General features: G+C 44.3%; 1 protein-coding gene across 1 annotated transcript in view; it reads left to right on the top strand.

The window, feature by feature from the left end:
- Positions 1-4,420, top strand: part of C1QL2 (complement C1q like 2) — a 75,261-nt gene extending 70,841 nt beyond the window's left edge. Inside the window, exon 2 of the mRNA XM_078683982.1 lies at positions 3,675-4,420. Coding sequence (XP_078540108.1) covers positions 3,675-3,854 — 180 coding nt within the window. The 3' untranslated portion in view covers positions 3,855-4,420. The remainder of the gene's footprint in view (positions 1-3,674) is intronic.
- Positions 4,421-22,099: the final 17,679 nt, after the last annotated feature.

Here is a 22,099-nt window from a genome sequence, read left to right as displayed (position 1 = left end):
TTTCAAGCTAAGGAAGAGTGGAGCTGCAGCCAGGGGCCCTAGGAAGGGGTGAAAACCATCAAAGCCTCATTAACGCCGGCACCGAATTACACAATTCGCCCAGAGATGCAATGGGTGTGTCTGCCTGTTTTTTGCGAGATCAATTGGAAAGTCCTTCTGTGCACTCGTGATTTATTCGTACTCAAGCTATATTCCTTTCTTTTGTTGGTGCTACTACATCTACATCCTAGTACCTACTCTTTAGGTGCCCTTTCATATACCATGGTGGTGCAGACACTTCTGTTCCGATGGATGTGTGCACTTTTCAGCGAACATTAAAGTTTCATCAATTTCTTTTCCATGGTAATAATCAGTTTTAACTCTTTTTCAGTTGTCAACAAAATATTTTAATTCATATTTTGGTTTCCATTGTTAACTGTTGTTATACGTTTTTTAATATATCCATTATTTCTAAAATAAAATAATGGATATATTAAAAAACAGTTAACAATGGAAACCAAAATATGAATTAAAATATTTTGTTGACAACTGAAAAAGAGTTAAAACTGAACAGAAGTGTCTGCACCACACATGATATGCCTGTTTTTTGCACCATAAGCACTAGTATTACAGAAGGGTCTGCATACCCTCCCTGGACCAGAGCAACTTGTCCAACTATCGCCCCATTTCGTTGCTCCCCTGGCTGAGTAAACTGCTGGAGAGGCACGCCAACAATATCTTAACAGACTATTTGGAGTCCAACTGTCTGTTGCGTGCCTCCCAGACAGGTTTTCGCCCTCAACATGGCACAGAAACCGCTATGTTAGCGGTTACAGAGGAAGCAAGAACGACTTTGGATCGGGGAGGAAAGGTGGCCATTATCCTGTTAGACCTTAGCGCCGCGTTCGACACGGTGAACCATGCCACGCTATTACACCGACTGGCGGGCATGGGCGTGTCGGGCGCGGCTCTAGACTGGCTTACCTCCTTTCTGAGTGAGCGCTTTTTCCAGGTCTTCGAGGGTGAGATAGTCTCTCCCAAACACCCTCTCAGGTGTGGGGTACCTCAGGGCTCCTCCCTGAGCCCGACCCTCTTTAACGCCTACATGGAACCTCTGGACAGGATAGTCCATCCCTTTGGTGTGCGTATAGTCACCTACGCGGATGACACGCAGCTTGTGGTCTCGTTAGACCACGCAGATGGATCATCCGACACCTTAGGCCCCTGTCTAGAGGCTGTTGCCAGATGGATGCAAGCCTCCTGTTTGAAGCTTAACGGGGAGAAGACAGACATCATTCTACTCGGAAATCCCTCCCCGTCTGCTCTTGCACCCGTCTGGCCACCATGTCTTGGCGCTCCTCCTGCCCCCAAGTCCCAGATAAAGAGCCTCGGGATCTGGCTTGACACCGCCCTTGATTTCTCGGTCCAGGCTACTAAGACTGCCGCCACTTGCTTTGGACTAATGAGGATGCTCCGGCGGGTGCTCCCTTTGCTCCCTTTCCAGGCGAGGAGGACCATGGTCCAGGCCCTGATTCTCTCTCGCCTGGATTATGGGAATGCTCTCTACCTAGGAGCACCGGCTTTGGTACTGCAGAGGCTTCAGGTCACACAAAACAGTGCGGCCCGCCTACTGTTCAATCTCTCCCGTCGGCAGTCGGCGAGGAAGGCTCTGAAAGACCTCCACTGGCTCCCAATGGCTGCCAGAGTGCAGTTTAAAGCTTTGTGCATTATGCACAAATCCTTTCACCGTGTAGGCCCAGCGATTCTGCACCCTTTGGTCACGCCTTATGTCCCAGCACGCCCCCTTCGGTCTGGTACCTTGCAGCTGGCCACCTCCTCTAAAATTAACAAAGCCCGTTGGGGTGGCCGCTCTTTTTCCCATTCGGCGACCAGACTTTGGAATGCCCTCCCCTTTGCCATCCGAGGAAATAGCAACCTCCTCTCATTCAGAAAGGCCTTGAAAACGCATTTGTTTGCTAAATCCTGCTGATCTGCCCCGAGCCTGCGCTAAACCATTTTATCTTCAAGCGCTGCGAGGCCCTAGGGCAGTTATGCGCTATACAAATGCAATTTTTCATTTCATTTCATATGAGATGGATTAAAGAGTTTACGCCTTAAGCTCCAAAGGGGCAGTCCCTCATGTTCATTGCAGTATCGAGTGTAGCCCCTGGACCACTGTCTGTACTCACTGTCGCCTGCCATGATTCACGAAGGGAAAGCTGTCCCACAGGGACAACTTTTCTTTTCTGAATCATGTACCAACTGCAGCTCAGTGTTGGTATCAGATCAACGGTTTGCCACTGCCTTTGCGTTTGAAAACCATTGATATATGTCATTGTAAATTGCAATTTGAAGATAGCACCCTTTCCACTGCCCCTCCAAATTCCAATATGAAGTAAGATGCAGAACCCCTTTTGTCAATCATGAAGGTTATACACAACTCTAAAAAGGGGTTTTGCAGTAGCAACCACTGTGATGCTGCAAATTGTAAGCTTTATGACCACAACATCCTTTTGTATTTGGGGGCCCTAGTTATTTAGATAAAGCAGGATGTGCAGTGAAAGGAATGACGTTACAAATGAGTAGTGCCTTTAATGCTCTGGAAATGCTAGGATCTCCAATCTACCTCTCTACCTCTCTCTCTCTACCTCTCTCTCTCTACCCCCCCTCTCTCTCTCTCTCTCTACCTCTCCCTCTATCTCTATACCGCTCTCTCTACCTTTACACCTCTACCTCTCTCTCTACCTCTCTCTCTCTCCCTACCTCTACCTCTTTCTACCTCTCTACCTCTCTCTCGCTACCTCTCTCTCTCTACCTCTCTCTCTACTTCTCTCTACCTCTGTCTCTCTACCTCTCTACACCTCTCTCTCTCAACCTCTCTCTACCTCTCTACACCTGTCTACCTCTCAACCAGTTGAATTCCGGGAAGCCCAAACCATCAGTATTTCAAATCTGCGCATGAAACGTCGGTAGGATGAGCCGTGCAGCTCAGAAAGGGATGTTCTTTTTACATCATTTGTATTTAATAGAATTGGGAAGCAGGAGAGCAGTCTCACAGTTGAGATAGGGATTAACATACACTGGTGACAGCTTTTGAATTGGCTTTAAAACCATTCAAAGATGGCTGCAGCATCTACGTGGGATGTGGTGGACTAAGTGGCAGCCGGAGTCTTATAGCACTGCTTGTCATTTAAAAAAAAAAAAACAGCATTGACATAGCCAATAGGTCTCCCCTTTGGGACCTTATACGTGGTTAGTTGTCTAGCACAATATTCTTGGTGCAACAACTTCAAGTGTTGCATGGCTAAACACTTATAAGGTCCCAAAGGCGAGACCTACTGGCTATGCCAATGCTTCTTTGTTTTTTCCTCTGTTTCATTGTGGTTGCCAGGTAATCTGCTGTGAAGCCTCACATGATTTTTCTCCCACCCCATGGGTTTCTTTGTTTATTTAAGCTCTTTGTCTTATTAGATTTTTTTATTTGTTTATTTAATACTTGAGCTCAACCATGTAGGAGGATGGTGATGAAGTAAAAATGTTGCCCCCCCCTGGAAAAATTTCTGCGGACGCCCATGCTGGTCACCCTACTCAATGGCCAGTCGGGCGCTCAGCAGGAGTGTATTTAGAATGATATTTTCCCTAAAAGTGAATACCTCTCCTCCTCCTCCTCTTACACTTCTCTTTTTGGCCCGCAGGTCCGCGCCAGTGCCATCGCCCAGGACGCAGACCAGAACTACGACTACGCCAGTAACAGCGTGGTGCTGCACCTGGACTCCGGGGACGAAATCTACGTAAAGCTGGACGGAGGGAAGGCGCACGGAGGAAACAACAATAAATACAGCACCTTCTCAGGTTTCATTCTTTACCCAGACTGAGGCCAGGCCTCAAGGACGTCACTACGTATTGCTGACACTGCCTCCACGAGTCACGTGAGCTCGTTGTTATTATTTATCGATCCATATTATGGTTCAAATCATGGATGGAAAATACGTCATCCCTTGTGTCTGTGAGCTTAGTCGTCAAACATCGGCTTCTGGGACCGGATTTGCTCATTAATGTTCGATGAAAATGTTTTTTCAAGAACAACTGTAAAACGTGGATTGTCAGATTGCCATTTTTTTCCTCAATAAACATGTTTTTGTTTTTTATTCATCCATTGGGAATCCCGATATTGAATTAGAAAACGGCGCATCGAAGCTTCCCGTGCTTGTTTGCTCAAATGTATTTATTTTATGTGAACAAAAAATCCCTGTGCGGGTGATACGATTGCATTGGAGTCTCGTTTGATGTCTGCAGAAAACATTAAATTTAAGTTTTTAGACAATTTCTTTTGTAATCGTGTCTCTGAATTCCACTAATCACCTGAAACGTGAGCGAGCACGGTGTGCTGTTTTTCAAATGTTTAGACAGTGAATTGGCAATGCAGAAGCACGGCAGGGAGTGGGACGTGAAGACAGTTACAAATGTTAGCTTAATTGTGATAAAAAAAAAATTACATAAAATAACAGTATCTGTTTAAAAACAGGAACGGCACCGTGTCAGATATGTATTCATTTTCAATTAAAAGTTAAAAGAAGACCTTAAGTTTGAACATCGAGTCTATGGTTTAGAAGCACATTCTCCAAATTATGTTTACAGGTGGTACAATAGATGAGTAGGTTGAGTGCTTGCTGCGGATATTTGTGTGCATATTGCTATTTTTTTACATGAATGCACACACGTCGTACTCGAGCGTTCATTATTCAGCGTTCGATACAAATGTTCAGGGTAATATGTAACATCTAATTTAAATTGGCAGCTGTTGTTGTGACTCTGCCAGTCTTCAACACTATAGGTTTCTGGTTACCACATATTTAATCCATTTACAACGTCCATTTATGTGCATTAGCTATATGTGCGATACCATTGATATTAAACACTGATAAAGGCCGATATTTTCGGTTATATAGGGGAGTTATATATCGAAATTATTGAAGTACGCACCTCGATTGTAGCGTGTTGTGGTGCAACATAGATGCATATCAAATATCTAATATCTGAAACAGGCATGCCCATTTTTTTCATGGTTTGAATGTAGAGGAGCGAACACACTCGAAGTGGGCGGCTTTATGACAACAGTCTATCTGTGGCTGGATTATTTTGTCACTATTACTTGGAACAACCATTTTATGTAAAATGTGCTTTGCACTATTCTATCGGCTCTCATACCTCTTAAAAATGCAACTGCCCTAGTGCCATCTATGTGCTCGTACGTAACATTTTTGTCAAAATAATATTTTTTAGTACAGTGCTTTGTGAAGACTCAGACTATGATCCCCAATAATCAGTGGTATAATAAAACAACAGTGATATGTTATCAGATAGATAGATAGATAGATAGATAGATAGATGCTGACAAAGTCCAGATAACACGTTTTTGTAGTTTAAAAGAGCATGCTTTATTTGTCAACATATACGCATGGTGGTGATGTAGGGTTATTCTCCTATGAAAGTTGGAGTGTAAAGTAAGTGGAGTGTTGAAGCTCGAAAATAAAATTATGTGAAGTACTGTATAGCTAAGACTGACTTCAGTTATTTGATTGTGTAAGTAGGTATGGGCCTCTACTACCAAATACAGGCACTGCAGAACACTTAAATCAAAACACAAAGCGCATAGAAGGTGAATAAGCAGTGTGTGTGGGGTGTGTCGTTGCTGTCAAAATGTAAACTGCTCCAGTCTGTTTTAACATTTCCCTGAGTCCTGGTAAATGTCTTTAAATAATAGGAAAATGGCATATCATTTATAAAAATTGCATATCATTTCGGAGGTGGTGATCGGACTATTGATTCCGAAATCATATGCAAGAAACTCAGAATATCAACGAAAATACTCTAATTACCAAAAGAGAAAGGTGGTCTGGGCCTTCTGAACTTTAGGAACTACCAAACAGCGTATCTTTGCAAACAAGGCTCTAACTGGCTAGTCCCCCAGCCTGGCTACATCCCAGTCTGGATAGACATAGAAAAATCGATCATCAATGATATGCCTCTACCTGCTCTCCTCACCATGGACATATCCTATCTTCCCCACTCAAAATACATCTTGCTCAACACTAAGAGAGCTCTACTACAGCTGGAACACCTCTCCATACTAAAAATTAATAAATCCAATTTGGTCTCCCTTTGGCGCAACCCGATCCTAAGGATTGATGGTGAGATTCTCCATGGGAACATTGATCGGGAAACGGCATAAATCTAGTTAAAAACCTCTTTACAGGGACCCTACCATTACCTTTCTCCACCCTCCAGGCTCGCCACGGGCTAAAACCAATAGAATTTTAAAATTTTCTAAAGCTAAAATCTCTCCTCTCGATGCGCTCTATTAAACCCTCTGAACCTTCGTTAGTCTCAAGATTATCACAACTACTAAAGTCAGGACACACCGTCTTTGAAATATATAAGATTATTTTTCCTAAGCCTCGCAAATCACACTTGAAATGCGAGGTGAAATAGGACTCTGAATCCAATTCCAGTGAAATCCCATTTGATTGTGAGAAAATACATACCACCCCATACTCAAATAAGATTTCTCCGATATTGTAGCAAACTAAACTTATGCTAATAAATAGGACATATTGGACACCCAAATTTGTTTTCAAATTTAACCTTAGTGAGAATCTGACATGTTGGAACTGCCAATCTCACACTGGCAACCTTGCACACATGCTCTTCTATTGCCCTACATTGGAAACATATAGGGATAAGGTTTATGAATGTATAAGTATGACTTTCAACATATCCCCCCCAATCAAATGTTCTTATATTATACTTGGTGGTTTGGACCCTAGGGTCAAAGATGTGAATTACCGATACCTGCTAGACCTCATGCTCACTTTAGGTTGCAAAGTTATACTTTGTAAGTGGAAAAACTCAAAAGAAGTGTCATTTAAAATCTGGCAGGAATGATTATCTTTCCTCAGAGAAGCAGATAATGTTGTGCTTCATTTCTCTTCCTGGCGTCATTCGCACCGAAAATTGTGGAAGTCCCTTGATGCTTCATCCTTCTCGTTTGATCCTCCGTGAATTTCAACCTGAGCCCCCCAGATTATGGTGAGTTTTGTAAATGACATTTGCAAGGACAATACTGTACTGTATTACTTCCTAACTCCACGCCTGCGTAAATGTACCTTCTTAACACACTTGCTATATACTGTATTGTACATGTTCGGATCTCTCCTTGGCAATCTGTGCATGTTTATCCACCTATAAGTCACAATGGACTCACTGCGTTATCCATGGCTAGCCACCTGAATAACCTGTTTATTTATTTTGTACTTCTCATAACTCCCACTTTTTTTTGCCATCATTTTTGTCATTTTTGTCATCTGTATGGTTCACTGGCACCTATCATTTTCATTTTCATACATGTGATTGTTCCATTTTTTTGGGCTTTTGTATTCTGTTCATTTCTTGAAAATTAATAAAAACGACTTGAAATAAAAAAAAAATTGCATATCATTACTCCGAGTCCAAAGTATTCTGTTACACAGTCCTCAACACATGATGGCGGATCTCCACATTCCCTCCCTGGCGATAGGCAATTAAAAAAAAAATGAAAAACAAAACATGTTCCATTTTATTAAGGAATATATAACTTTGTGTTTTAATTTAGCCCCAAACACTGTAGATATTATGTGGTTGGTCACCCTCCAAATAACTTTCTGTTTCTGGCAGGTAGTAGAGACATTACAGCTTGGTAAGACAGGAAGTATGATTGTGAAAAAAACATAACTAATTGATAATCTGAACATTACCACCTTCCTTATCACAATCTTTAGAACATGAGGATATATATGACAGTGCCTAACTCTTAAAAAATGCTTACTGATCTTAAACTACGGCACATGTGTTTTTAATGTATATCAAAACGGAATTTCTTTTCAACAGATTTTTATTTTTTATTTATTTGTAGGTTTTATATAGAGCCTGAATCACCCCCGAAGGGGTATCTCTGCGCTTTGGACTGTGTTGCTAGACAAGCTGACAGCCATTATTAAAATAGAGCAGTCTTAAGAAGTTTCCTGAAGCGCAGCTAGTCGGGGCAATGTCTCAGGTAAGTGGGGAGCTGGTTCCAGTAGAGGGGAGCGACGTAGGGAAAGGATTTCCTGCCTAGCCTTGTTTTCCTTACCCGTGGCATTGATAGAAGCGATTTGTTTCCTGACCTGAGGGAGCTGGTAGCGGCGTAAGGCTTGAATTTCATAGAGATGTAGAGGGGACCTTTGTTATGCAAGGCCTTGTGGACGATGCAGCAAACTTTGAATTTAACACGCGTATGGATTGGAAGCCAGTGGAGCTGTTGAAGAAGAGGAAGGGAGTCAGTTCTCGGCAGGGCATTCATAACAAGGCTCGCTGCAGTATTCTGGACCACCTGTAATCTCCTAAGTGAGGACTCATTGGCTGAGACCAGGAGAGCGTTGCAGTAGTCTAGTCGGCTCATTACTATAGTCTGAATGAGCGTTTGATGAGTGGAATCTGGAAGGAGAGGGACAACTCGTCGTAGCAGGCCCAGCACATAAAAGCAGGAGCCAGCAGTGTGGGCAGCATGTTCCTTCAAGGACAGGGCGCGATCAAGGCGAATGCCCAGGTTTTTAACAAGCGCCTTAGGGCAAGGGAGGGAGCCAAGGGCTACCGGCCACCAGTCTTGCAACCACAGCCTTGGTGCATCTCCGAAGAGCATAATCTCCGTCTTCTCTACGTTGAGTTGGAGAAAATTGCTTTTCATCCATTTTGCAAGAGCTGTCATTCCCGCAGAGAATGTGGACCGAACCGACATGGCGGATTTGTTGAATGAGCAGAGGAGCTGGGTGTCGTCAGCTTATGAAATAGGCATAAAGCCACAGGATCTGAGAAGGTTGGCCAAGAGAGCAATATAGATGTGAAACAGAGTAGGGCTCAAACATGAGTCCTGGGGAACTCCCTTAGTCAGTTCCATCAACTTCGACCGAAAAGGGTCAAGATTGACAGTCTGAGAACGGGAGGACCGAAAGCTAGTCATCCACTTAAGAGTAGGTCCTCTAAGTCCAATCTCCTCCAATCTCCTGAGCAAGATCTGGTGGGAAACCGTGTCGAACGCGGCAGAGAGGTCCAACAGCACAAGAATCATTGAATGGCCACTGTCCAAGGTCATCCTGATGTAGTCCGTGATCTCCAACAGGGCAGACTCCATGCTGTATTTGGGCCTGAAACCAGATGGAGAGGAATCCAAACTACCTCTATTCTCGACATGGTTAGACAGCTGTTTATTAATGTATTTTTCCATTAGTTTGCTCAGGGAAGGTGTTAAGGAGATGGGGCGGAAATTGGAAAGCTCTTCCATAGGGACCGTGGAGTACTTACGGATAGGGATGACCTGTGCCGCCTTCCATTCCCAGGGAAGATAGCCCTCTCTCATAGAAATGTTGAGAATTGTGCCTATGGGCGAAGACAGTTGTTTGGAGAGGGAGGTGACTACTTTAGATGGAATACGTAAAGGGGGGAGCCTGATTTTACTGTCTGAAGTAAGGCTTCCACCTCCTCGGCGGATATAGGGGGAAATCTCTCCAGCAGTTGTGTTATTACGGATGCTGGCGCATCAAGAGGTGGAGCATCCGGTTGCTGGCTCCCAGAGAGGTAGATCTTATAATAGATAAGTTCAATTTTCTGCGAGAAATACTGTGCAATATCATCACAGAGAGCTTGGGGAAGGTTCTCTGGATTGTCACAGGCCTTAGGACTAGTAAAGGATTCAAGTATCTGACATATGGTTTTGGGGGCATTCTTTGCCTTAGCGAGCTGTAAGACGATAAAAGCTGTCCACGCTCCCTTTATATTTTTATGGTAGGTGGAGAGGGATCTCTTAAAACTGTATTTGGTCCTCGCCTCCTGGGACCTACGCCAACGTCTCTCCAGATTTTTGCACCGCCGTTTTTCGGCACGGAGCTCAAGGGAGAACCAGGCTGCCTGAGGGCACCTGGCTGAATTAGGTAATGGTTTAAGGTGCGCATGCAGGTCAATGGCACTTTTGACAGCAGAATTTGACTGAGCTAGGCCCTCCTCCATGTTGGAGGGTTCAGCTTCCCAGGGTGCAGGAAAAGCGGCCTGGAAAGTATCCGGGGAGATCTTATGCCATTGTCTGCAGGCCCTGTGAGAGGCTAAGAGAGGAGCAGCAGCCACCCTGGGACCTTGAATAGTGAATTCAATAGAAGCATGATCTGACCATGTCAGTGACCGAGGTAGTTCACATGAGATGCTAAAAGCGTTGATAAAGGTGATATCAAGTGTGTGACCAGCGGTGTGTGTCGGGGCGTCGTTAAGCTTGGTTAGGCCTAGGAGAGCAAGGTCTGCTAAGAGCTGCGATGTGTCAGGGTTAGTGGTGCATTTGCTGTGCACATTGAAGTCGCCTAGCAATAAGAATTTATTAGTCGAGAATACATGGGGAGCTATTATTTCCATAAGCTGGAGAGAGAAGTCAGCCAGAGGACCAGGGGGGCAATACACTAAGGCACCTTTCCAGCTAAGTTGCGGGAGGAAGTCAATGCGGAAGACTAGTATTTCAATGTTAGCGTTGCATAGTTGATCAAGTGTAGAGACTGAAATACCGTCTTTGTAAATGATAGCAATCCCACCCCCCACTCTATCCATTCTTAAGAACCTATAGCCGGCTGGCAGTGCATGGGTATTGGCGGGAGTCGAGTTGGGCTTAATCCATGTCTTGGTCAGGAACCCTGATTTTCAATCAGACAAAATCAGTCACCCAAACTACTACCATAATCCAGTGGAAGAAGAAAAAATGTGAAGTTTGTAGTGGTAAATGAATGTATTAGTGGTTACCAGGGTAGCTTCATTAAAATGTATAAGTATCGATCCTGCTAAACACCCCACCCAAGATGGCTTCATTAACCTGGGAGATGGATCTTGGACCCTTTTTGGGAGATCCTAATTTAGCAGACCATATGACAGGGTAAGGGCAAAGCAGACCCAAAGGCCATGAGAAGGAGTATAACTCTTGCGGTTTATGTGGCCTGGACAAAAAGTAAGAACACCTCTCCACTATAAAAAAAAATTAAGAGCACCATCCGCTGAAAAATCGCAGCCAAGTAGGGATGGACAATGCTATGATTTAGGCTGAAAAGTAGCATAACAGCAGGTCTCATACAATGCTGTACGACCAACTCCCCTCCATAACAAAATCCAAGTATGGCCTTTTCCAAGTGGGGCTTCCAACCTTTCTACACCCATGGTCGCAGTATTAGCAATCATAAAAACCATCATGGATTAGAGGAGCTTTAGGGGACTCTCTTCTAGAAGTTCAAAATGCACCTCGCTGAGGCCTATCAAGAATAAAACTTGGATCCAGGAAGGAGAACCAATCTAGCCCTTGTTCTGGGGCTATCCAAACCATGGAGAAGTCTGAAATATTCACCACTTTCCATGGTTCCCCGTAAATCCTAAAAGCTGCAAGTTTGCCCCTCAGTGTGATGATAGAAAAGCCCAGGATAAATACATTCCTCTGACAGTTAAGGAACATGAAGGTGTCACAAGAAGGAGTATTTAACAATCTAGTGCAACAACATACAGAAAAATCCCCTACTAAATATGACTCATCCATGGGAGTTTTCAGCAACTAAGGCTGAAGTCATCTTTCTCAAAATGCCTGTTGCATTTGACTGAGCTGTTCATATTCGGTCCATCATCTTTTTGTGTTGCTATAGTCACCCCAAGTCGGAAGTGTATGCACAGACGTGGGTCTCGCACTCACTATGCCATTGGACGCAAGCTAGCCTGGCTGATAGGGGTGTTTGTTTCTGGTCTGGCAGTTTGAGCAGGGTCAAAACTGATTTGCATATGTCTGGGACCAAACTGGAATAGATTCAAGCCGAGATCTCTGTACTGAGGGTGAATGTTTGACAATGTTCAGCATTCCGTCCATCATCTTTTTGTGTCACTAAAACATGACTTTCAGGCACTTGAGGTTTTGGTGGCACTGGACTGCCCATCAAACAAAAGACGATGACAGGAGAATAGACCATTTCTTCCTTGCTTGAGTATTGAAAATTAAATAAAACGACTTGAAATAAAAAAAAAATTGCATATCATTACTCCGAGTCCAAAGTATTCTGTTACACAGTCCTCAACACATGATGGCGGATCTCCACATTCCCTCCCTGGCGATAGGCAATAAAAAAAAAAATGAAAAACAAAACATGTTCCATTTTATTAAGGAATATATAACTTTGTGTTTTAATTTAGCCCCAAACACTGTAGATATTATGTGGTTGGTCACCCTCCAAATAACTTTCTGTTTCTGGCAGGTAGTAGAGACATTACAGCTTGGTAAGACAGGAAGTAGGATTGTGAAAAAAACATAACTAATTGATAATCTGAACATTACCACCTTCCTTATCACAATCTTTAGAACATGAGGATATATATGACGGTGCCTAACTCTTAAAAAATGCTTACTGATCTTAAACTACGGCACATATGTATTTAATGTATATCAAAACGGAATTTCTTTTCAACAGATTTTTATTTTTTATTTATTTGTAGGTTTTATATAGAGGCTGAATCACCCCCGAAGGGGTATCTCTGCACTTTGGACTGTGTTGCTAGACAAGCTGACAGCCATTATTAAAATAGAGCGGTCTTAAGAAGTTTCCTGAAGCGCAGCTAGTCGGGGCAATGTCTCAGGTAAGTGGGGAGCTGGTTCCAGTAGAGGGGAGCGACGTAGGGAAAGGATTTCCCGCCTAGCCTTGTTTTCTTTACCCGTGGCATTGATAGAAGCGATTTGTTTCCTGACCTGAGGGAGCTGGTAGCGGCGTACGGCTTGAATTTCATAGAGATGTAGAGGGGACCTTTGTTATGCAAGGCCTTGTGGACGATGCAGCAAACTTTGAATTTAACACGCGTATGGATTGGAAGCCAGTGGAGCTGTTGAAGAAGAGGAAGGGAGTCAGTTCTCGGCAGGGCATTCATAACAAGGCTCGCTGCAGTATTCTGGACCACCTGTAATCTGCTAAGTGAGGACTCATTGGCTGAGACCAGGAGAGCGTTGCAGTAGTCTAGTCGGCTCATTACTATAGTCTGAATGAGCGTTTAATGAGTGGAGTCTGGAAGGAGAGGGAAAACTCGTCGTAGCAGGCCCAGCACATAAAAGCAGGAGCCAGCAGTGTGGGCAGCATGTTCCTTCAAGGACATGGCGTGATCAAGGCGAATGCCCAGGTTTTTAACAAGGGCCTTAGGGCAAGGGAGGGAGCCAAGGGCTACCGGCCACCAGTCTTGCAACCACAGCCTTGGTGCATCTCCGAAGAGCATAATCTCCGTCTTCTCTACGTTGAGTTGGAGAAAATTGCTTTTCATCCATTTTGCGAGAGCTGTCATTCCCGCAGAGAATGTGGACCGAACCGACATGGCGGATTTGTTGAATGAGCAGAGGAGCTAGGTGTCGTCAGCTTATGAAATAGGCATAAAGCCACAGGATCTGAGAAGGTTGGCCAAGAGAGCAATATAGATGTGAAACAGAGTAGGGCTCAAACATGAGTCCTGGGGAACTCCCTTAGTCAGTTCCATCAACTTCGACCGAAAAGGGTCAAGATTGACAGTCTGAGAACGGGAGGACAGAAAGCTAGTCATCCACTTAAGAGTAGGTCCTCTAAGTCCAATCTCCTCCAATCTCCTGAGCAAGATCTGGTGGGAAACCGTGTCGAACGCGGCAGAGAGGTCCAACAGCACAAGAATCATTGAATGGCCGCTGTCCAAGGTCATCCTGATGTAGTCCGTGATCTCCAACAGGGCAGACTCCATGCTGTATTTGGGCCTGAAACCAGATGGAGAGGAATCCAAACTACCTCTATTCTCGACATGGTTAGACAGCTGTTTATTAATGTATTTTTCCATTAGTTTGCTCAGGGAAGGTGTTAAGGAGATGGGGCGGAAATTGGAAAGCTCTTCCATAGGGACCTTGGAGTCCTTACGGTTAGGGATGACCTGTGCTGCCTCCCATTCCCAGGGAAGATAGCCCTCTCTCATAGAGATGTTGAGAATTGTGCCTATGGGCGAAGACAGTTGTTTGGAGAGGGAGGTGACTACTTTAGCTGGAATACGTAAAGGGGGGAGCCTGATTTTACTGTCTGAAGTAAGGCTTCCACCTCCTCGGCGGATATAGGGGAAAATCTCTCCAGCAGTTGTGTTATTACGGATGCTGGCGGATCAAGAGGTGGAGCATCCGGTTGCTGGCTCCCAGAGAGGTAGATCTTATAATAGATAAGTTCAATTTTCTGCGAGAAATACTGTGCAATATCATCACAGAGAGCTTGGGGAAGGTTCTCTGTATTGTCACAGGCCTTAGGACTAGTAAAGGATTCAAGTATCTGAAATATGGTTTTGGGGGCATTCTTTGCCTTAGCGAGCTGTAAGACGATAAAAGCTTTCCACGCTCCCTTTATATTTTTATGGTAGGTGGAGAGGGATCTCTTAAAACTGTATTTGTTCCTCGCCTCCTGGGACCTACGCCAACGTCTCTCCAGATTTTTGCACCGCCGTTTTTCGGCACGGAGCTCAAGGGAGAACCAGGCTGCCTGAGGGCACCTGGCTGAATTAGGTAATGGTTTGAGTTGCGCAAGCAGGTCAATGGCACTTTTGACAGCAGAATTTGACTGAGCTAGGCCCTCCTCCATGTTGGAGGGTTCAGCTTCCCAGGGTGCAGGAAAAGCGGCCTGGAAAGTATCCGGGGAGATCTTATGCCATTGTCTGCAGGCCCTGTGAGAGGCTAAGAGAGGAGCAGCAGCCACCCTGGGACCTTGAATAGTGAATTCAATAGGAGCATGATCTGACCATGTCAGTGACCGAGGTAGTTCACATGAGATGCTAAAAGCGTTGATAAAGGTGATATCAAGTGTGTGACCAGCGGTGTGTGTCGGGGCGTCGTTAAGCTTGGTTAGGCCTAGGAGAGCAAGGTCTGCTAAGAGCTGCGATGTGTCAGGGTTAGTGGTGCATTTGCTGTGCACATTGAAGTCGCCTAGCAATAAGAATTTATTAGTCGAGTATACATGGGGAGCTATTATTTCCATAAGCTGGAGAGAGAAGTCAGCCAGAGGACCAGGGGGGCAATACACTAAGGCACCTTTCCAGCTAAGTTGCGGGAGGAAGTCAATGCGGAAGACTAGTATTTCAATGTTAGCGTTGCATCGTTGATCAAGTGTAGAGACTGAAATACCGTCTTTGTAAATGTTAGCAATCCCACCCCCCACTCTATCCATTCTTAAGAACCTATAGCCGGCTGGCAGTGCATGGGTATTGGCGGGAGTCGAGTTGGGCTTAATCCATGTCTTGGTCAGGAACCCTGATTTTCAATCAGACAAAATCAGTCACCCAAACTACTACCATAATCCAGTGGAAGAAGAAAAAATGTGAAGTTTGTAGTGGTAAATGAATGTATTAGTGGTTACCAGGGTAGCTTCATTAAAATGTATAAGTATCGATCCTGCTAAACACCCCACCCAAGATGGCTTCATTAACCTGGGAGATGGATCTTGGACCCTTTTTGGGAGATCCTAATTTAGCAGACCATATGACAGGGTAAGGGCAAAGCAGACCCAAAGGCCATGAGAAGGAGTATAACTCTTTCAGTTTATGTGGCCTGGACAAAAAGTAAGAACTCCTCTCCACTATAAAAAAAAATTAAGAGCACCATCTGCTGAAAAATCGCAGCCAAGTAGGGATGGACAATGCTATGATTTAAGCTGAAAAGTAGCATAACAGCAGGTCTCATACAATGCTGTACGACCAACTCCCCTCCATAACAAAATCCAAGTATGGCCTTTTCCAAGTGGGGCTTCCAACCTTTCTACACCCATGGTCGCAGTATTAGCAATCATAAAAACCATCATGGATTAGAGGAGCTTTAGGGGACTCTCTTCTAGAAGTTCAAAATGCACCTCGCTGAGGCCTATCAAGAATAAGACTTGGATCCAGGAAGGAGAACCAATCTAGCCCTTGTTCTGGGGCTATCCAAACCATGGAGAAGTCTGAAATATTCACCACTTTCCATGGTTCCCCGTAAATCCTAAAAGCTGCAAGTTTGCCCCTCAGTGTGATGATAGAAAAGCCCAGGGTAAATCCATTCCTCTGACAGTTAAGGAACATGAAGGTGTCACAAGAAAGAGTATTTAACAATCTAGTGCAACAACATACAGAAAAATCCCCTACTAAATATGACTCATCCATGGGAGTTTTCAGCAACTAAGGCTGAAGTCATCTTTCTCAAAATGCCTGTTGCATTTGACTGAGCTGTTCATATTCGGTCCATCATCTTTTTGTGTTGCTATAGTCACCCCAAGTCGGAAGTGTATGCACAGACGTGGGTCCCGCGCTCACTATGCCATTGGACTCAAGCTAGCCTGGCTGATAGGGGTGTTTGTTTCTGGTCTGGCAGTTTGAGCAGGGTCAAAACTGATTTGCATATGTCTGGGACCAAACTGGAATAGATTCAAGCCCAGATCTCTGTACTGAGGGTGAATGTTTGACAATGTTCAGCATTCCGTCCATCATCTTTTTGTGTCACTAAAACATGACTTTCAGGCACTTGAGGTTTTGGTGGTACTGGACTGCCCATCAAACAAAAGACGATGACAGGAGAATAGACCATTTCTTCCTTGCTTGAGTATGCCAAAAAAGCTGGAACAATGATATACAAACCCAAGGAAACACAAGTATCATATTAGTCTCCTCCCTCCTGTTTTTTTGAAGTACCATGGTGTCAGACATTATGGCGAAAATGTAAATGGAAGGTCATACAGACCAGGGAATGTCACAGAACTCCCCCCCCTAAGCACCTACTTTTCTTCTGGAACAGTAAACTATCAACATGGAGTTGAAGTTGAATATAAACATGTCCATCCATGGAGTTTTGAACCACCTGAAGCTCTACTGAAATATTTGCATGCTGTGTGTGGATTTTAGAGAAAAGTGAAAGATCCTCATCAGGAATTTGGCCTATTTATTCTGCACTCATGGAATCTAAGAAGTCCCTATGATGTGCAGGTCCTGTTTGGCGATGTTAGAGAGGATTTGGCGGTCTCTTCCAAAACTTTGGGCCTCCTTCCCCTTTGGCACTAGGTTGTCTGCACTCATCAATAAAACTTGCCTACATATAGATATTGCAAAAAGCTGTGTAAGTATGCTACTATTTGTTCAAGAATGCCCACAATATTCTAAGGACGGCTACCATATTATTAAGACCATAACTATTCCAGGAGTGGGCACTGTAGAGCTTGGGATTAAGCCTCCACAACCATTGTACCATGGCTAAACACCATAGTGTTAAGGATGGCCACATTAGGCCAAGGATGGCCATCATTTTGGTAATGGTGGCTACAGTTAATCCAAGGATGCTTATAATATTTCAACGTTGATCACCATTATGCTGTAGTTAGGTCAATGATGCCCAAAATATGTCAAGCAGGGGCATCAATATGCAGGGACCAATGTTATGCCAAAATGAGCCCCATTAGCTGGGGAGGTCACTGGATGGTGTTATGCTGTCAGGTGGCAAGGATTGCAATCAGGGAGTGGCACTGTCCGCTGGGGGCAACACAACACCAAGTACACCTACACACACCTACACACACATAAACACACACACACACCATGCCTACACATCTGCATATGTGTGCAAATTCCATACCCATCCTCTACCAGGAAAACATGTTACCTACCAGTCCCTGTTCCCATTTCAGTCCTTCTACTCTCAGGTACTGGGAAATTCTTAGTTATCAGACTACCTCTTCTACTCTAGAAACCTGCAGACCCGTGCTCCCTGACAGTGGGCATGTGTTCAATGTGCCGGTCCTGCTACATGCAGACTGGAGATGCGTCTATTTCTCTGGTGCAACTATCTGGGTCTACTTACAGTGAACCAGACACAGGAGCAGGCGTAGGGACTTTATTAGCACTGAGTCTCAAGCAACAGGATGCAAGCCAACAAGCCCTTGGATTCCAGCCCACCCTCAGCAGGATCAGATAGCAACAGGGGAAGTACAGTAGAAAACCAGGTCTTCCAGATCAGCAGTTCAGCAGAGTGTCAGTTCTTGATGCAACATGGCATTTCTTCTGACAGAGGTTCATTACTGGTTCAGGCGTGTCTTATTTGGTTGGGTCAGGGGCCCAGTACTTGTACCCAAATGTGCCTTTGAAGTAGGGGCGACTTCAAAGAATGGTCTGTGTGAGAGGGGCATGCAATAGGTGTTGCAAGGATTGTAAATCTGAGGCAGCGCCAAAAACTAACACCGTGCAAAAGCAGGCCTTAAATTGGCCCAACGAGGAAACATACTTTTATTTCTCTTCATTTTTCTTTAAGAGCAAAGCACCATTAATGATTGTTTTTATGCATGAAGGTGTCCTTTCATCCACATTATTTTTGTGCATGAAGGTGTCCCCTCATGCACAAAAACAATCATTAAATGATTATGATTTGCTACTTCCATGTGTGCTGCAGAATGCAGAAGACATAGAAGTTACAAATTGCCATTATTGGTTGGTTATGTGCAGGAAGGGAAACCTTCTGCACATAAACCTTCACCCCTGCAACATAGGCACCCTTCCACTATGGCGCAAGGGTGTCTATGTGGGCGCTAAGCAGCTATTTGCAGTGACAGTGCTAGTAAAAACACAGGATTGTGCTGTATTCTTGTAAATATGGTGCATCCCAATGTTTTGGAAATGGCACAGGGCAGCACTGCAAAAGTTTCCACAGCGCGGCGCAATTTTCTTGAACATATGCCCCTTAGTTTCTTGTGATTATACACTACGAACAGCTGCATTGCATGCATTCTTGGAGATACTAATTGGTCAGCAGCAGAAGAAGCCTGGAAATGTGAGTGTAATACCTATGCCAGTGATGCTTAACGTTGAACCATATCATAAGATCATACACCATCATCATGCAATTTTGGAAAAAACACTAGTATGAACCAATAAAAGACCATGCATATTAGAGTGTGGTGCACTGATGAGAAATGCCTAGTAATACAGAGTTTCTTCTGACAGAAAGAATGAAGAGAACAATCTTCAGCCAGTTTTGACGTTTCTGTTTCCAAATTATGGGGCCGATTATGATGGCGGACGGACCTGAGTCCGTCTGCCACCATAGAGTAGGAGGGACCGTCCGCAGGGGCAGCGGCGGTCCCTCTGTGCAAATTAGGATGTGACCGCCACCCTGGCGGTCACATCCTGTATTTTTAACATTGCAAACCCCCCATGTGCATCCTCCACCCCTCCTTCACGAAGTGAAGGTCCGTATGCTTTTCCACGGCTGAAGAGCCGCCGTGGAAAAGCATACATTCTACACCATCCTAATATGGCTGGCGGTGTCTGATAGACACCGCCAGCCATGTTAAAGCTTTCCCGCCGCGGTCGAAAGGCGACCGCGGCAGAAAAGCTGCGGACAGATTTCTAGACCCACCGCCATCCTAATTTGGCGGTGGGTCTTCTGAGGCTCTGCAGAGGATTTTCCGCATCCTCCGGGCCGGCGGTGGCATCCGCCGGCCCGGAGGATGCGGAAAATCCTCCATCATAATCGGCCCCTTAGTCTCTCAAGTGGCACTGAACTTTAGAGAGAGTTTCTAGGTCCTCTTCCACCCTACCACGCGTGACATCCTTTAGATCTAATTATGAAATTTTAATTTGCAACGACCGTCATTAGTTGATTCAGAGAAAATTTGCAGCAATGCAAGGACCAACCTGTCAAACATGTCTTTTCAGGCTGGTGCAAGCATAGAACCTACAAGTCAGTAAAAATATGTTTTTTCAGAAAAGGCCTCACCATACCAGTTTCATACTTTTTAGTAAAGGAGCTGTAGCAGGTATATATGAAAATAGGAAAGGCATTTTCTCAAAATGTTTTAAAAAGCTTACCAGATAGTGCTACATCCCTGGGGTTGATGATTTGGGGGAGAATGCCCACTGATCCAATTCAGTGGGCAGTGTATTTTGTAAGCTTCTTTGTTGAGCTGCCAATTTCCTGTAGTATTATGAGAATATTCCCATTAATAACGCACTATATGGCTTACCAAGGTTCATAGGATAGTTGCTTGATGACTGGATAATTTGCAGGTCCTGATTTGGTGGATTAAATATTATTCAACAATGCACTTTGCCCTCACATGATATTTTGTTACTCATATTCTTCTGACAATGCTGCATGAAGCTGGCTATGCCCTTGCTAGCTGGTTCTTCTGTTTTAGAAAATTGACATTTCACCATAACTAAGCAGCACAGTATGCCTTTTGATTGATTGTAGGTCCAAGAGTAAAAAGGTAGTTAAGAGGGACAAATTAGTCAAGATTGGCATATCTGATGCAAAAATAATTTAGAATCGTCAATCACTAAATACTGTGCTGCTCAACATTTGTCCAACACAGATGTATTTCCTTGCTGACCTCAGTCCCTATTTTCATGTAGCCCTAAATCTTGGCTGAAGTAGTCCCCTTTATTGGTCTCTCATCTTCAATATTCCATCACATCGGCACAACTGATGGCTGCCATAGGTGGCGAAAATGGCATCAACGCTCCCTGTTACGGGCCGCCAGACCTAGCCCAGCCACATACTCAGTGCAGCTAGACAACTCTCTCATTCCATAGTAAGGAATAGTAAAGATTGTTAGGGTACAATCAGTTATCTAGTGCTCAACAGCCTCATGTCACTTCCTTTAGCTGCATTCTGATGCACCCATTCACTTAAATTAATTTTTTAAGGAAGGTACAAAAAACTTTGCTCATCTAAATTAGATCTAATTTAGACAAAGAATTTCTAAGCCTCTACAAATCTAAGTTTTACATAGATCGTTACATTTCAAATCAGAGGTTAATTTATTCATTAGTTATAGCACCAGTTTTTCTAGCACTCATTTGATTACATTGCACTTGGTGATTACTTACAGACCTCCATATTGCTTTCTTTCATAGTCTTGCTAGTATGAAACTACATATTTTACTTCAACTGGTTTGGGTTACTCTAGGGTCCTTTTGTTAAGTGAACTTCTTTTCATCCCATTCTGTGCCACGTCTCACTGCTTAGTCTGTCTTCATGCCTTTCCTGCTGTCATCAGCAATTCTCCCTTGCGGTTGGCCCATCATGTAACATAATCAACCTAGCTACCATCCCGCCACTCACAATGTGACCAGGCTATTTATGTCCCCAAGAAACAATGCACATCATCAGGGTACCATGTCAGACAATGTTTCTCCCAAAGACAGTGGCCTACAAAAAGGTATCCTTTTCCCTACTGCTTAATTCATCTGTTGCTGTTAACATTCCCTCTTGATGTCCACTCTCATATTCTTCTTCCTCATCCATGAGCTCTGATCAGAGGCCCTGGACTCTGTTTACTAATGTTGTCATCCCTCGTAATCACACTTAGCATTATCCCCAATACTCAGGTGCTCCGATTTCATGGATCCTTACCCTCCTCCGCCAATCTCTCTATAATAATAATAATATTACTAAAAGAGCTTGTAAAGCGCCTGGTTACACTAGCTAGTGTGTCCATTCGCTGCGGCCCTAGACGCTAAAAGTAGGACTAACATTTAGCAGGCTGAATTAGTGGCTCTATCTCTGAAAGAGCCATGTCTTTAATTTTTTCTGGAAAAGGTTTTCATATTGAACCATCCGGAGATCCCGGGGAAGAGCGTTCCACTGTTTAGCGGCTAGGTAGCGAAAGGATCGACTCCCCATTCTCATTCTATTGAATGCTCGGATTTTAACCTGTCCCGACCCCCAGGATCATAAGGTCCTGGTCGGAGTGTAGAGGGACAGTAGGTTATGTAGGTAATTCAGACCCTTTCCCAGCAGGATCCGTTGACTGATGCTTTGAGCCTTAAAGAGAATCCTCTCCTTTACCAGGAGCCAGTGTAGAGTCGCTCGGGCATTCTTGGAAGAGACTCTTCTAGGGAGCATCAGGACTAGGTGGGATGCCGCGTTCTGAATACATTGTAGTCTCTGAACGCTCTTGCTACTTGCACCTATGTACAGCGCATTTCTGTAGTCCAAGTGGGAGGTTACCAGTGCGTGGCCTAAAGTTTTCCTGGCAGCTACAGGGAGCTTCAA

This window comes from Lissotriton helveticus, chromosome 3_1 (assembly GCF_964261635.1).
Source record: "Lissotriton helveticus chromosome 3_1, aLisHel1.1, whole genome shotgun sequence".
Taxonomy (NCBI): domain Eukaryota; kingdom Metazoa; phylum Chordata; class Amphibia; order Caudata; family Salamandridae; genus Lissotriton; species Lissotriton helveticus.
The sequence above is the reverse complement of the archived record's forward strand: the minus strand, read 5'-3'. Positions and strand labels throughout refer to the sequence as shown.